At 47.0% G+C, this 13,143-nt stretch overlaps 1 protein-coding gene across 2 annotated transcripts in view; it reads left to right on the top strand.

The window, feature by feature from the left end:
- The window catches only part of CALY (calcyon neuron specific vesicular protein), an 85,702-nt gene extending 73,887 nt beyond the window's left edge, over positions 1-11,815 (top strand). For both annotated transcript variants that reach the window (XM_063433934.1, XM_063433933.1), the window contains exon 5: positions 11,419-11,815. In XM_063433934.1, coding sequence (XP_063290004.1) covers positions 11,419-11,613 — 195 coding nt within the window. In that variant the 3' untranslated portion in view covers positions 11,614-11,815. The remainder of the gene's footprint in view (positions 1-11,418) is intronic.
- The last annotated feature ends 1,328 nt before the right edge of the window (positions 11,816-13,143 follow it).

Below are 13,143 nucleotides of genomic sequence, written 5' to 3'. Positions count from 1 at the left end.
CCATGCAATACTCCAATAATATATAGGCTCCTGCCCCCCCATGCCATACTCCCCTAATATATAGGCTGCTGCCCCCCCATGCCATACTCCCCTAATATATAGGCTGCTGCCCCCCCCATGCCATACTTTCTAATATAAAGGCTGCTGCCCCCCATGCCATACTCCCCTAATATATAGGCTGCTGCCCCCCATGCCATACTCCCCTAATATATAGGCTGCTGCCCCCTCATGCCATACTCCCCTAATATATAGGCTGCTGCCCCCCCATGCCATACTCCCCTAATATATAGGCTGCTGCCCCCCCATGCCATACTCCCCTAATATATAGGCTGCTGCCCCCCATGCCATACTCCCCTAATATATAGGCTGCTGCCCCCCCATGCCATGCTCCCCTAATATATAGGATGCTGCCCCCCCATGCCATACTCCCCTAATATATAGGGTGCTGCCCCCTCCATGCCATGCTCCCCTAAAATATAGGCTGCTGTCCCCCCCCCATGCCATGCTCCCCTAATATATAGGCTGCTGCCCCCCCATGCCATGCTCCCCTAATATATAGGCTGCTGCCCCCCCATGCCATGCTCCCCTAATATATAGGCTGCTGTCCCCCCCATGCCATGCTCCCCTAATATATAGGCTGCTGTCCCCCCCATGCCATGCTCCTTTAATATATAGGCTGCTGCCCCCCCATGCCATACTCCCCTAATATATAGGCTGCTGCCCCCCCATGCCATACTCCCCTGATATATAGGCTGCTGCCCCCCCCATGCCATACTCCCCTAATATATAGGCTGCTGCCCCCCATGCCATACTCCCCTAATATATAGGCTGCTGCCTCCCCCATGCCATACTCCCCTAATATATAGGCTGCTGCCCCCCATGCCATACTCCCCTAATATATAGGCTGCTGCCCCCCCATGCCAAACTCCCCTAATCTATAGGCTGCTGCCCCCCCCATGCCAAACTCCCCTAATCTATAGGCTATTTTAACCCCCCTCCACCCCATCCCTCACTTACCTGATCTGTAGGCTGTCTCTGGCTGCATGTGTTGCTCCCCTGCGGTTACACTCAGCAGAGAGAAGCAGGGATAGATGCAGCTTCCTATCCCTGTCTCTCTCCATACACAGCGCCACAGAACCGCTACCAGAACAAGCTGAAAAAGCCCCCCCCCCCCCCCCCCCCCGCGGACGCCCATGAGGCTAGTGTAAATCTGGTAGAAATAGCCACATTTTATTTAGCTATTTTGGAGGTAGCGCCTCTAGTAGCTGTCAGAGCACTGTAAAGTAAACAATGTTAATCTTCTTGTGTGCAATTAGTTTTCTACATTCTCACATCGTGATGAGTAAGTTAAACTAGTGTATACACCATGTTCCAAATTATTATGCAAATTCTATTTAAGTGTCACAAGGATTAAATATTTTGTTGGCATGTAGATGACATTGTGTCTCAGGGCGCTTTTGATCACTGAAAACAATCTGACACCTGTGATAATTAGATTGCCAGGTGAGCCCAATTTAAGGAAAAAATACTAAAGGAGGGTGTTCCACATTATTAAGCAGAGCACAATTTTATCACATGACAGGAGGCTTCCTATTTTGCATAACTCTCTTTACTAAACTCCACAGCAGTAAAGAAAGTGAAAACATTTAAACCAATCAAAAAAATGCAAACAGGGAGTATATAGTCTCAGTGAACAGGCTCCTCCCCCTCTTTCTTTACTGCTCCATCGCAGACAGGTCAGAGTTTTTGGCTCTTCCCTTATTACCTCATAATATATACCGTATATACTCGAGTATAAGCCGACCCGAATATAAGCCGAGGCCCCTAATTTTATCCCAAAAAACTGGGAAAACTTATTGACTCGAGTATAAGACTAGGGTGGGAAATGCAGCAGCTACTGGTAAATTTCTAAATAAAATTAGATCCTAAAAAAAATATATTAATTGAATATTTATTTACAGTGTGTGTATAATGAATGCAGTGTGTGCGTATGTGTGTGTGTATGAGTGCAGCGTGTGTGAATGAGTGCAGCGTGTGTGTATGAGTGCAGCGTGTGTGTATGAGTGCAGCGTGTGTGTATGAGTGCAGCGTGTGTGTATGAGTGCAGCGTGTGTGTATGAGTGCAGTGTGTGTATGAGTGCAGTGTGTGTGTGTATGAGTGCAGTGTGTGTGTGCATGAATGCAGTGTGTGTGTGTATGAATGCAGTGTGTGAATGCAGTGTGTGCAGGGCCGGTGCAAGGATATTTGCCGCCGTAGGCAAAAAATGTTTTGCTGCCCCCTCCCCCCCCCATATGTCCTGACTTCCCCTCCTCCTCCCTCAGTGGTCCTTACCTCCCCACCCCCGTGTTCCTTCACCCCCCCCAGTGGTCCTGACTCACCCCTCCCCTAGTGGTCCTTACCCTCCCCTCCCCTAGTGGTCCTTACTTCCCCCTCCCCTCCCATAGTGGTCGTTATCCCACCCCCTCCCTCTCATAGTGGTCCTTATCCCCCTTCTCCCTCCCATAGTGGTCCTTATACCCCCCCTCCCTCCCATAGTGGTCCTTATACCCCCCTCCCTCCAATAGTGGTCCTTATCCCCCCTCCCTCCCATAGTGGTCCTTATCCCCTCCCTCCCTCCCATAGTGGTCCTTACCCCCCCCCTCCCTCCCATAGTGGTCCTTATACCCCCCTCCCTCCAATAGTGGTCCTTATCCCCCCCTCCCTCCCATAGTGGTCCTTATCCCCCCCCCCTCCCTCCCATAGTGGTCCTTATCCCCCCCTCCCTCCCATAGTGGTCCTTATACCCCCCTCCCTCCCATAGTGGTCCTTATCCCCCCCTCCCTCCCATAGTGGTCCTTATACCCCCCTCCCTCCCATAGTGGTCCTTTTTCCCCCCTCTCCCTCCCATAGTGGTCCTTTTTCCCCCCTCTCCCTCCCATAGTGGTCCTTATACCCCCCTCCCTCCCATAGTGGTCCTTATACCCCCCTCCCTCCCATAGTGGTCCTTATCCCCCCCCCCCCTCCCATAGTGGTCCTTATACCCCTTTTTTTATTTATTTTTTATTCTTATTATTTTTATATTATTATTTCTTATTTTATTTATATTTTTTTTTCGTCCCCCCTCCCTGCTTGATATATGGCAGGGAGGGGGGCTCCTTCCCTGGTGGTCCAGTGGTAGTTCAGTGGGGGGGAGAGGGGGGCTGGCAGAGCTGTAGCTTACCTGTCCTGCAGCTCCTGTCAGCTCTCTCCTCCTCTGCGCCGTCCGTTCTGCTCTTCTGTCAGCTCCCAGTGTAAATCTCGCGAGAGCCGCGGCTCTCGCGAGATTTACACTGGGAGCTGACCGAGGTGCTGAACGGACGGCGCAGAGGAGGAGAGAGCTGACAGGAGCTGCAGGACAGGTAAGCTACAGCTCTGCCAGCCCCCCTCTCCCCCCAGTCTGTATTATGGCAATGCAAATTGCCATAATACAGACCTTGACTCGAGTATAAGCCGAGTTGGGGTTTTTCAGCCCAAAAAATGGGCTGAAAAACTCGGCTTATACTCGAGTATATACGGTAAGTTATTTTCTGTACATGTATAATTGTTTCTTTTGACTTTTACTTTTATTTCTATCTTACTACCTTTCTACTACTTATTCTACTTGGTGTCCCTGTATTTTAACTTCATTTCCCTTACTGGGACTCTTACATTTTATTCTCATAGTCCCAGTGGTTTTACTCCGTTTTTTTCCCGCTTTTTCCCACTAGTTTTCCGCCCTCGGGCGGCTCCCCGAGTTTAGGCAGGTCCCCCTGTCCTTGCCCCTGCTTTGCCGCCCTTGCCGGCTCCCTCTCACCTTTTTCCTGAGGCTCGGCGCCAGCCGCGGCTACACTCGCGGCGGCCATCTTTAATCCCGCATCTCGCGAGATTACGGACGCCATCTTAGAAGTGCCGCGAGTGCCGCCAGTACCGCAAGGGACACACACGGACGGACTTCTAACCGCAAATACTCCACAGAGGTCAGTTTTTTAGCGAAAGCTGTGTAAAGCACATAAGGTATTAACCTGTGCTTACTTGGGGTGCTGCCCTTAACTGTGCTGCTATAGAGGTCGCTTTGTGGCCACATCTGCAATCCTGGGTGAGGCCCAGAACAAAAATCCCAACTAGTGGTATTGTATTCTGCCCTGCTGGGGCTACATATATTTTTATATTACCACCATTGACACTATATACCCTGCTGGGCGACTTTGCCACAGCTTTCCTTGGTCTCAGACCCTGCTGAAGGTTTAACCTTCCAATACATACCACTATATACCCTGCTGGGGTATCATATATATTTACAACCCTGCTGGGGTTATTTGTTTTTTTCTCCTCAAACCAATTTCATACCTTGTATAAACCCTGCTGGGGTAATTTGTACTCTGTACAACACAACACGTTATTGCACCCGGCTGGGGTCTGCATAACAATATAAAACCGCTTAAGTCTGTCTAATACAGCTTACTGACCTCTATAATACGCCCTGTGCCAACACATATTCAGGCATTATGGAGACCTCTCAGACTACAGAGCTCCAAACCATGGTAAATGAGGCCGTATCCGCCTCCATGGAGAAAGTTCTCTCCAAAATGATGGCCTCTGGTAATGACAAGAGGAAACCATCAAAAACCCACACAGCCCGCCATGACTCAGATTCTGACAAACCAGAATCACGCAAGAGCCCAGAAACTTTCACGGGCAAACGCCATTGGAAAGGCGAAAAGGGTCACCAGAACCCTAACAAAGGCAAAAACCCCGCTAAACGCACTAAGCCTGCTATAGCTACCACCCCGAACCCGCAACACGAGTACTCTTCGGAAGAAGAAGAATCTCACGCTAAATCCATGGCCATCTTAGACGAATGGCAAGCGGACGAGTCAGACTCCAACGAAGACGTTTGGGACTCAGATTCAGGATCCCAATCCTTCTTTCCACAACACATGTTCACGGGAGAACCCCAAGAACCAGAAAACGCGGAGACCCCGCAAGAAGACGAAGAGACCATATTCGACCCGTTGGGGCAAAAACTTTTTGACCCACGAAAAATAAGACACCCACGCTCAAGCGACTGGACACCACCCGACCACTTAGCGAGGTTCATGCACCTCTGGTTACGGAAGTCCATGGACAAGACAGTCCGCAACCGCTTAAGGTCGGAATTCCCACGACCATTTCTACCTGACCACGTTGCGGACACTCCAGAATTCGACCAGGTGATGACCACCTTTATGCCGCGAGGTGGCCGCGACCCACGCAAAAGGTGTGGAGAAAGGGTTCAGAGGGGTACAGGATAAGCTTCTAGATTCTGTGGGACCATTATCCAGAATTATGTATTTAGCCGACGACGCCTTAGCCAAAGCCGATCAATTTGACGCTACTATGGTGCGAGAATGGGCGCATGATGTGCGGGAATGGGCACAAAGGTGCTTCTGTTTTGTGGGTAATGCCAATGTCGCCTTATCATCTGAGCGACGTAAAGCAGCACTTCTCCGCATTGACGGGAAATTGGTGGAGTTGGGCACCAAGGAACTAGGTCCTATGGCACAGGGCAAGCTCTTTGGAGAACCTTTCCTAAAAGAGCTAAGCAGACACGTAAACGTCTACGCAGACAAAACACCTTACAGGGGTGTTTTTGGACGGGCTGGCCGCCAAAGGGGCCGTGCTGCCAGCCGCTTCTGGCCATCAGGCCCCCGCTCTACGAGACCCCAACCTTTTTACCCAGAGGTGGGATACCGCCCATACTCCTATACTCGAGGCGCAGACAAAGGTCGAGGACCACGCACCCGAGGCAGAGCCCGTTTTTCCTCAGGTAAGCAACCATTTCACTCATTTTTCTCTTCCAATACATACAGCAGGTCGCATATCCCTTTTCTTTCAGGAATGGACCTCCATCTCCACGGACGCATGGGTCCTTCAGACAGTACAAGGCTACGTCATAGACTTCGTAGACCAACCACGACAGACGGAACTACCACGTCCCATCCACGGCTCAAGGATAGACACCTCTCTCATCAACGACGAACTTCAAACCCTATACTCGAAAGGCGCGATCGAACCCGCCTCCGACCCTCAAGGTTTCTTCAGCAACATCTTCTTGGTAAGGAAGAAAATGGGAGATCTACGGCCCGTAATAAACCTACGACAACTCAACGAATACGTCACTTACAACCACTTCAAGATGGAAGGCATACATCTTCTACGAGACCTGCTACAAGACAAGGATTGGTTCACGAGACTAGACCTCAAGGACGCTTACCTATCAGTTCCCGTCCACCAATCCTGCAGACAATACCTTCGTTTCCATTGGCAAGGCCTCCCATGGCAATTCACATGCCTCCCCTTCGGCCTCAGTTCGGCCCCATGGTGTTTCACCAAACTGATGAAGCCCGTGGTCGCACACCTTCGAGCGCAAGGAATTCGTTGCATCATATACCTGGACGACCTCCTGCTGTTCTGCTCAGACAGACTCAGACTGATTCGTCACACACGGTATACCACGGATCTCCTGTCATCCCTGGGCTTCATAGTGAACTTCCAGAAATCGTCTATCTCCCCATCACAAACTGTACAATTTCTGGGATTCGAGATAGATTCCATCACCAGCACCCTACGGCTACCGACAGCGAAAATCTCAGCCATTCGCAAGGAATTACGCAGGGCAATCCGCTGCCACACCATTCCACTCCGCGCCCTTGCACGCATCGTGGGACTTCTATCTGCTTCCATTCAAGCTATATTCCCCGGTCCACTTCACTACCGGGCGATGCAACGTCTCAAAGCTTCCTTCCTCAGGGAAAACCCCTCTTACGATCAGCCGGTCCCGATGACAGAGGAAGTCAGAGACGAACTCAGATGGTGGCTGGACAGCATGGAGGCGTGGAATGGTCGAGCCATCTTCGGAAAGGCTCCCGACATGATATTAGAATCAGACGCCAGCCTCTGGGGATGGGGCGCGACGAGCGAAAATATATCTACAGGAGGCGCCTGGACATCCCAAGACCTCAACTTACATATAAACTGCCTAGAACTCCTAGCCGGGTTTTTCGCTATCCGAAGCCTAGCAAAGGACAAGTCGGATTGCTGCATCCTCCTCCGGATGGACAACATCTCTGCAGTCCGCTACATCAACCGCCTAGGCGGAGCCCGCTCCTGTCTCCTGTCGGAAATAACGAAATAAATCTTCAACTTCTGCCTACCCCGCAACATCTCCCTCATAGCGGAAAAACTTCCTTGGAGAGACAAACCTCACAGCCGATTGGTTCTTACGCCACTGGTGGGACACCAGCGACTGGAAACTGGATCCACAAATCTTCAACCACATCGCGGAACGCCTAGGACCACTCCACCTGGACCTATTTGCGTCCCGCAACAACAGACAAACAAAATTATACTTCAGCTGGCTCCCGGACCCGGAGAGCGCAGCAGTGGACGCATTTCTACAACCATGGCCAATCACGGGAGCCTACGCCTTCCCTCCTTTCGCCATGATAGCGAGGACCAATCACTACCTGAAGAACCAGCAAACCTCGCTAGTACTCATCACTCCACTATGGAGGGGACAACCATGGTTCCCAGATCTCCTAGCTCTATCATGTAACGATCCTCTCCTACTACCTCATCATCAGTACATTCTCACAGATCCAAAAGGCAACCCTCATCCTCTCATCCTAGACAATCGCCTCCATCTGGTGGCTTGGACGCTTTCAGGGGCTCCTGGCAAGTCGGCGAACTATCGCAGGCTGCTAAGGAACTACTATGGGACTCATGGGCCCCCGGAACCAGAAGATGCTACCTATCCACTTGGAATTCCTGGTCCACTTGGTGTCTGGAACGAAACTTTGATCCATTTACGGCCACTATTCCAACCATCTTGAACTTCCTATCCCACCTATTCTCATTAGGCCGGTCCTACAGATCACTAAACGTAATCCGTTCAGCTATTTCAGCGGCCCATGTCCCCATACAAGGGATCCCGGTTGGTAAGGACCCACTAGTATGTCGACTCCTGAGAGGCATTCGATTACAACACCCCCCAGGGCCGAAATATTCTCAATTCTGGGACGTGGACGTAATCCTGAGAGACTGGCCAACTAACGACAGACTCTCCCTCCGTCAACTATCAGCGAAACTCACAGTCTTGCTTTGCCTGGTCTCCTTCCGCAGGGTGTCAGACATTCGAGCACTGGACATAGACGCTTTCTCAATCTCCCCTGAAGGAGATACATTCCGGATATCTCGTCGCACTAAGACGGACTCCACATCTGTGTTTTATCCTTTCTTCCCCACAGATCCACAACTCTGTGTCGTCTCCACTCTACAACAATACGTGGAAACTACCCTACCACTCCGGTCTTCACCATCAGGTCAACTCCTAGTGTCATATGTTAGACCACATGTCCCCATCACTACCACCACCCTAGCGAGATGGGTTCGCTGGCTACTATCGCTAGCCGGCGTTGACACTACGTTTGGAGCCCACTCTGTGCGCGGAGCAGCAGCATCCTCAGCCTTCATGGCGGGCGCCTCCCTAACGGATATCCTACGCTCCGCAGATTTGTCTAGAGAATCTACATTTCGCACCTTCTATTTCCGACCGAACTCCGGTGCGGCTATGTCTCTTATTCTACAGCGTTAAAAATGCAAAATAGGAAGCCTCCTGTCAAGTGATAAAATTGAAGATTATGCTAGCGCTAGTGTACTTATAATCTTAATTTTAATAATGACAGGAGGCGAGTATTTTCCCACCCTTCCCACCCGGAGGAGGGGAACTACTCTGTTCATAGTTGTCTACATCTTTCCTTTCCCGTTTTCTCCTGTCTTCTTGAAATGATATGTTAGGCTTAATGTATCCACTGTTATCATCAGCCTATTTAACTACTAGTAGATTATACACTGAATACGCAAATTATATTAGTGCAATGTTATCCGATGGATCACTGTCATGACTACAAACAGTTTCAAGACCGTTGCCTAACCTTCTCATATTCTCTTTTCAGTTTAATTTCGCAAAAATTTGGAACATCTACAACATAACCATAGGATTACGGTTCATAATATAAAGACCAAAGACCCTATTGGACGTTTCACCCGTTGGTGCCTGTTTCTACTCAAGCCAAGAGGTTCATCACTCCCGTTAGAGATCACTACTGATGTTCGTTACAGACTTTTTCATCAATCTTCTTCCCTGTTCCGATGTCGCTCCGAAAGAGGGGGAGGAGCCTGTTCACTGAGACTATATACTCCCTGTTTGCATTTTTTTGATTGGTTTAAATGTTTTCACTTTCTTTACTGCTGTGGAGTTTAGTAAAGAGAGTTATGCAAAATACTCGCCTCCTGTCATTATTAAAATTAAGATTATAAGTACACTAGCGCTAGCATAATCTTCAATTTTCATGCAATATGGGGAAGAAAAAGGATCTCTCTGCTGCCGAAAAGAGTGAAATAGTTCAATGCTTTGTACGAGGTATGAAAACATTAGATATTTCACGAAAACTTAAGCGTGATCATTGCACTATTAAGAGATTTGTGGCTGATTCAGAGCACAGATGGGTTTGTGCAGATAAAGGCACATTGAAGAAGATTTCTGCCAGATCCATGCATCGGATCAAGAGAGCAGCTGCTAAAATACCATTACATAGCAGCAAACAAATATTTGAAGCTGCTGGTGCCTCTGGAGTTCCACGGACATCAAGGTGTAGACTCCTCCAGAGTCTTGCAACTGTGCATAAACCTTCTATTCGGCCACCACTAACCAATGCTCACAAGCAGAAACGGCTGCATTGGGCAGAAAAATACATGGACATATTTCAAACAGTCCTGTTCACTGTTGAGTGCCGTGCAACCCTGGATGGTCCAGATGGATGGAGTAGTGGATGGTTGGTGGACGGCCACCCTGTTCCAACAAGGCTGCGACGTCAGCAAGGCGGTGGTGGAGTCATGTTTTAGGCCGGAACCATGGAAAGAGAGCTGGTCGGCCCCTCTAGGGTCCCCGAAGGTGTAAAGATGACCTCTGCAAAGTATGTGGAGTTTCTGACTGACCACTTTCTTCCCTGGTACAGAAGGAAGAACTATGCTTTCCGTAATAAAATCATCTTCATGCATGACAATGCACCCTCTCATGCTGCAAAGAATACCTCTGAATCAATGGCTGCTATGGGGATAAAAGGAGAGAAAGTCATGGTGTGGCCTCCATCCACCCCTGACCTCAATCCTATTGAGAACTTTTGGAGCATCCTCAAGCAAAAGATCTATGAGGGTGGGAGGCAGTTTACATCCTAACAGCAGCTCTGGGAGGTTATTCTGACATCTTGCAAACAAATTCAAGCATAAACTGTCCCAAAACTCACAAGTTCAATGGATTCAAGACTTGTGAAGCTGCTATCAAATAAGGGGTCCTATGTTAAAATGTAATGTGACCTGTTAAAATGTTTAAAAAGTTAAAATGTTGTTATAAGTTTGATTGAAATAACTTTTGATTTCAGTAAATATGCTGCAAACACAACAAATGACAATTTTCAGTTCTTTACAACCTATAAAGTGTTTTGAAACTTACTGTGCGTAATAATTTGGAACAGTGCATTGTAAGTTTTTCATGTTTAAAAAAATACTGTTATCATTAGGAGGTTTGTTCAATAAAATTTGAATTGTACTCTTAATAGTTGATAAGATGAGAATTATGCTGACTGTTATTTACATCAATTATTTAGGTAAATGAGAAAAAATATCATTTGCATAATAATTTGGAACAGGGTGTAGTTCTTGACTGGCAGATCACCTAAGTTTAGGCACATTTTTAGGAGTAATCCTGCACTGAGCTTACATTAAGTGGATCTTGGTGGCCTTGTGTGCAAAAAGGGATGTAAGAGATGTCGTTGAAACTAGTTTTTGTGTATCTATAAAAGATGTGCACTGGTAATACTTTTTTGTGTTATTTCATTAGTTTTCTTTAGTGAATAACCCTGTTACAATTTCTAATGTCAGTCAGAGACCTGTGCCTCATTCCCATATTTGTGGGATTGTTTTTTTAATTCTGGGAAGCAGAGAATTCTGTGGCTTTCTACTTTCACTGTGCATGGACGAAGGGTTACTTGTTACTTAATCTTTCTTTTTTTTTCTTTCATGTGCACATTCTTATTGTCAGTAACAGATTAATAGAAATATAAATGATATATTGCATGGGGAAAAGGTTTTGCACTGGCATTAGATGAATTCTCTTTTTTATCAATCAACATGTACAATAGAATAGCACCTCCAAATGCATGTTAGCATGAATAGGAGCCACAGAAAAATATAAAAGATGTCTTGCATTAGAGTGAGAGCTATCCAATATACACCTCTCCCTTATTTCAATCTCTTTGCATTCTATGGTATATTGTAAGAATTTAACAGTACCTGTCTAATTGGCTGAATTCTGTCTCCCACAGCACAAGCACTGCTCCCCCACAGACCTGGAAATGTATTATTCCCAGCAAGAAACAGGACCTCGTGGAGCACTCTACACGGCCATCACTCAGGCCAAGAAAACTCTGCCAGAGCTCCCGTCTCCCTGGCTTCCTGTTATTAATGCCCTAAAGGAAGCAGAAAAGGCCAAAAGAGAGTTGGGAGCAACAAAGCAGTGAGCTTTTAAGGGGCAAGGTGGCACTATGGGCCGGCTATAATCATTGAGAGGGGGAGGGGCGGGGGGCTGTCTTTGGGAGGGAGGGTCCTAGGGTTCCCCATCACCCAACACTATTTTGCCTGAAACATCTACTTGTAAAAGTCTTCTTTAGAAAAAAAAAAGTTAAATGGAGTTGTAATAAAGTTAAGGCACTTACCAATTTAGCTACTTCTTGCATCCGTATTTTTTTTTTAATAAAGTTTGTCTATTTTGTGTTTACCATTAAACACCCATGTCTTCTCTATTAGGATTAGATATATCAGCCCTGAGGAAAACAAATACATTTAGCTTGAAAACGTATCAATAAATATGTTAGAACAGGGCTTCCCAAACTTTTATGGGCCGAGACCCACTTTTTCGGTAATTTTTCGAGACCCACTTGCTTTTATGGCGTATTTTAAAAAGTGAACACCATGGCAATCCGCTTTAGATGCATACAATTGGCACACCGTGGAAATCCGCTTTAGATGCATACAATTGGCACACCATGGCAATCCGCTTTAGATGCATACAATTGGCATACCATTGCCATCAGCTTTAGATGCATAAAATTGGTACACCATGGCAATCAGCTTCAGAGGCATACAATTGGCACACCATGGAAAACCGCTTTAGAAGCATATAATTGGCAAACTATAGCAATCCGCTTTAGATGCATCCAATTGGCACACCATGGCAATCAGCTTCAGAAGCATGCAATTGGCATACCATTGCAATCAGTTTTAGATGCATAAAATTGGTACATCATGGCAATCAGTTTTAGATGCATACAATTGGAACATCATGACAGCTTTAAATACATAAACTTGGCACACCATGGCAATCAGCTTTAGATGCATAAACTTGGCATATCATGGCAACCACTTTTAGATGCATAAACTTGGCACATCATGCCAATCAGCTTCAGAAGCATTCAATTGGCACACCATGGCAAACAGTCAGATGCATAAAATTGGCACACCATGGCAATCAGCTTTAGATGCATAAAATTGGCATAACATGGCAGTTTTAGAGGCATGCTTTTGATATATCATGGCAGTTTTAGAGGCAGAAACTTTACACATCATGGCAATCAGTTTTAGAGACATACAACTGCTTACTCACAGACTCAGAATCAGAAATGTTGTTGTCCTGCTCTTTCATCCAGGCACCTCACGTTGATTATCCTAGTGGTGGAACTAATGTAGAGAGGAACGTGGTGCAAGTATGTTTTCTGGCCAAAAGGTAGATCTCCATCTGTCGGAGAACTTCAACAATAATATGCCAGATGGAGATCTACCATTTGCACATCATTGCAGGGTTAGATTTGTGAGCAGTGTTTGAATGTAATCATGTTTTTGTATTAAGTATATGTGTGCATGTATGAGTGTATTTGTATGTACTGTTGCAATTGGAATGTAGTGGTGTACTTGTTTGTTATGTTTGCATCTGAATGCAGGGGTGTTTGTATATGTAGTGTATGACTTTAAATGCAGGTGTGCTTTTTGTGTGC

The sequence above is a fragment of the Pelobates fuscus genome, chromosome 10 (genome assembly GCF_036172605.1).
Source record: "Pelobates fuscus isolate aPelFus1 chromosome 10, aPelFus1.pri, whole genome shotgun sequence".
Classification (NCBI taxonomy): domain Eukaryota; kingdom Metazoa; phylum Chordata; class Amphibia; order Anura; family Pelobatidae; genus Pelobates; species Pelobates fuscus.
The sequence above is the reverse complement of the archived record's forward strand: the minus strand, read 5'-3'. Positions and strand labels throughout refer to the sequence as shown.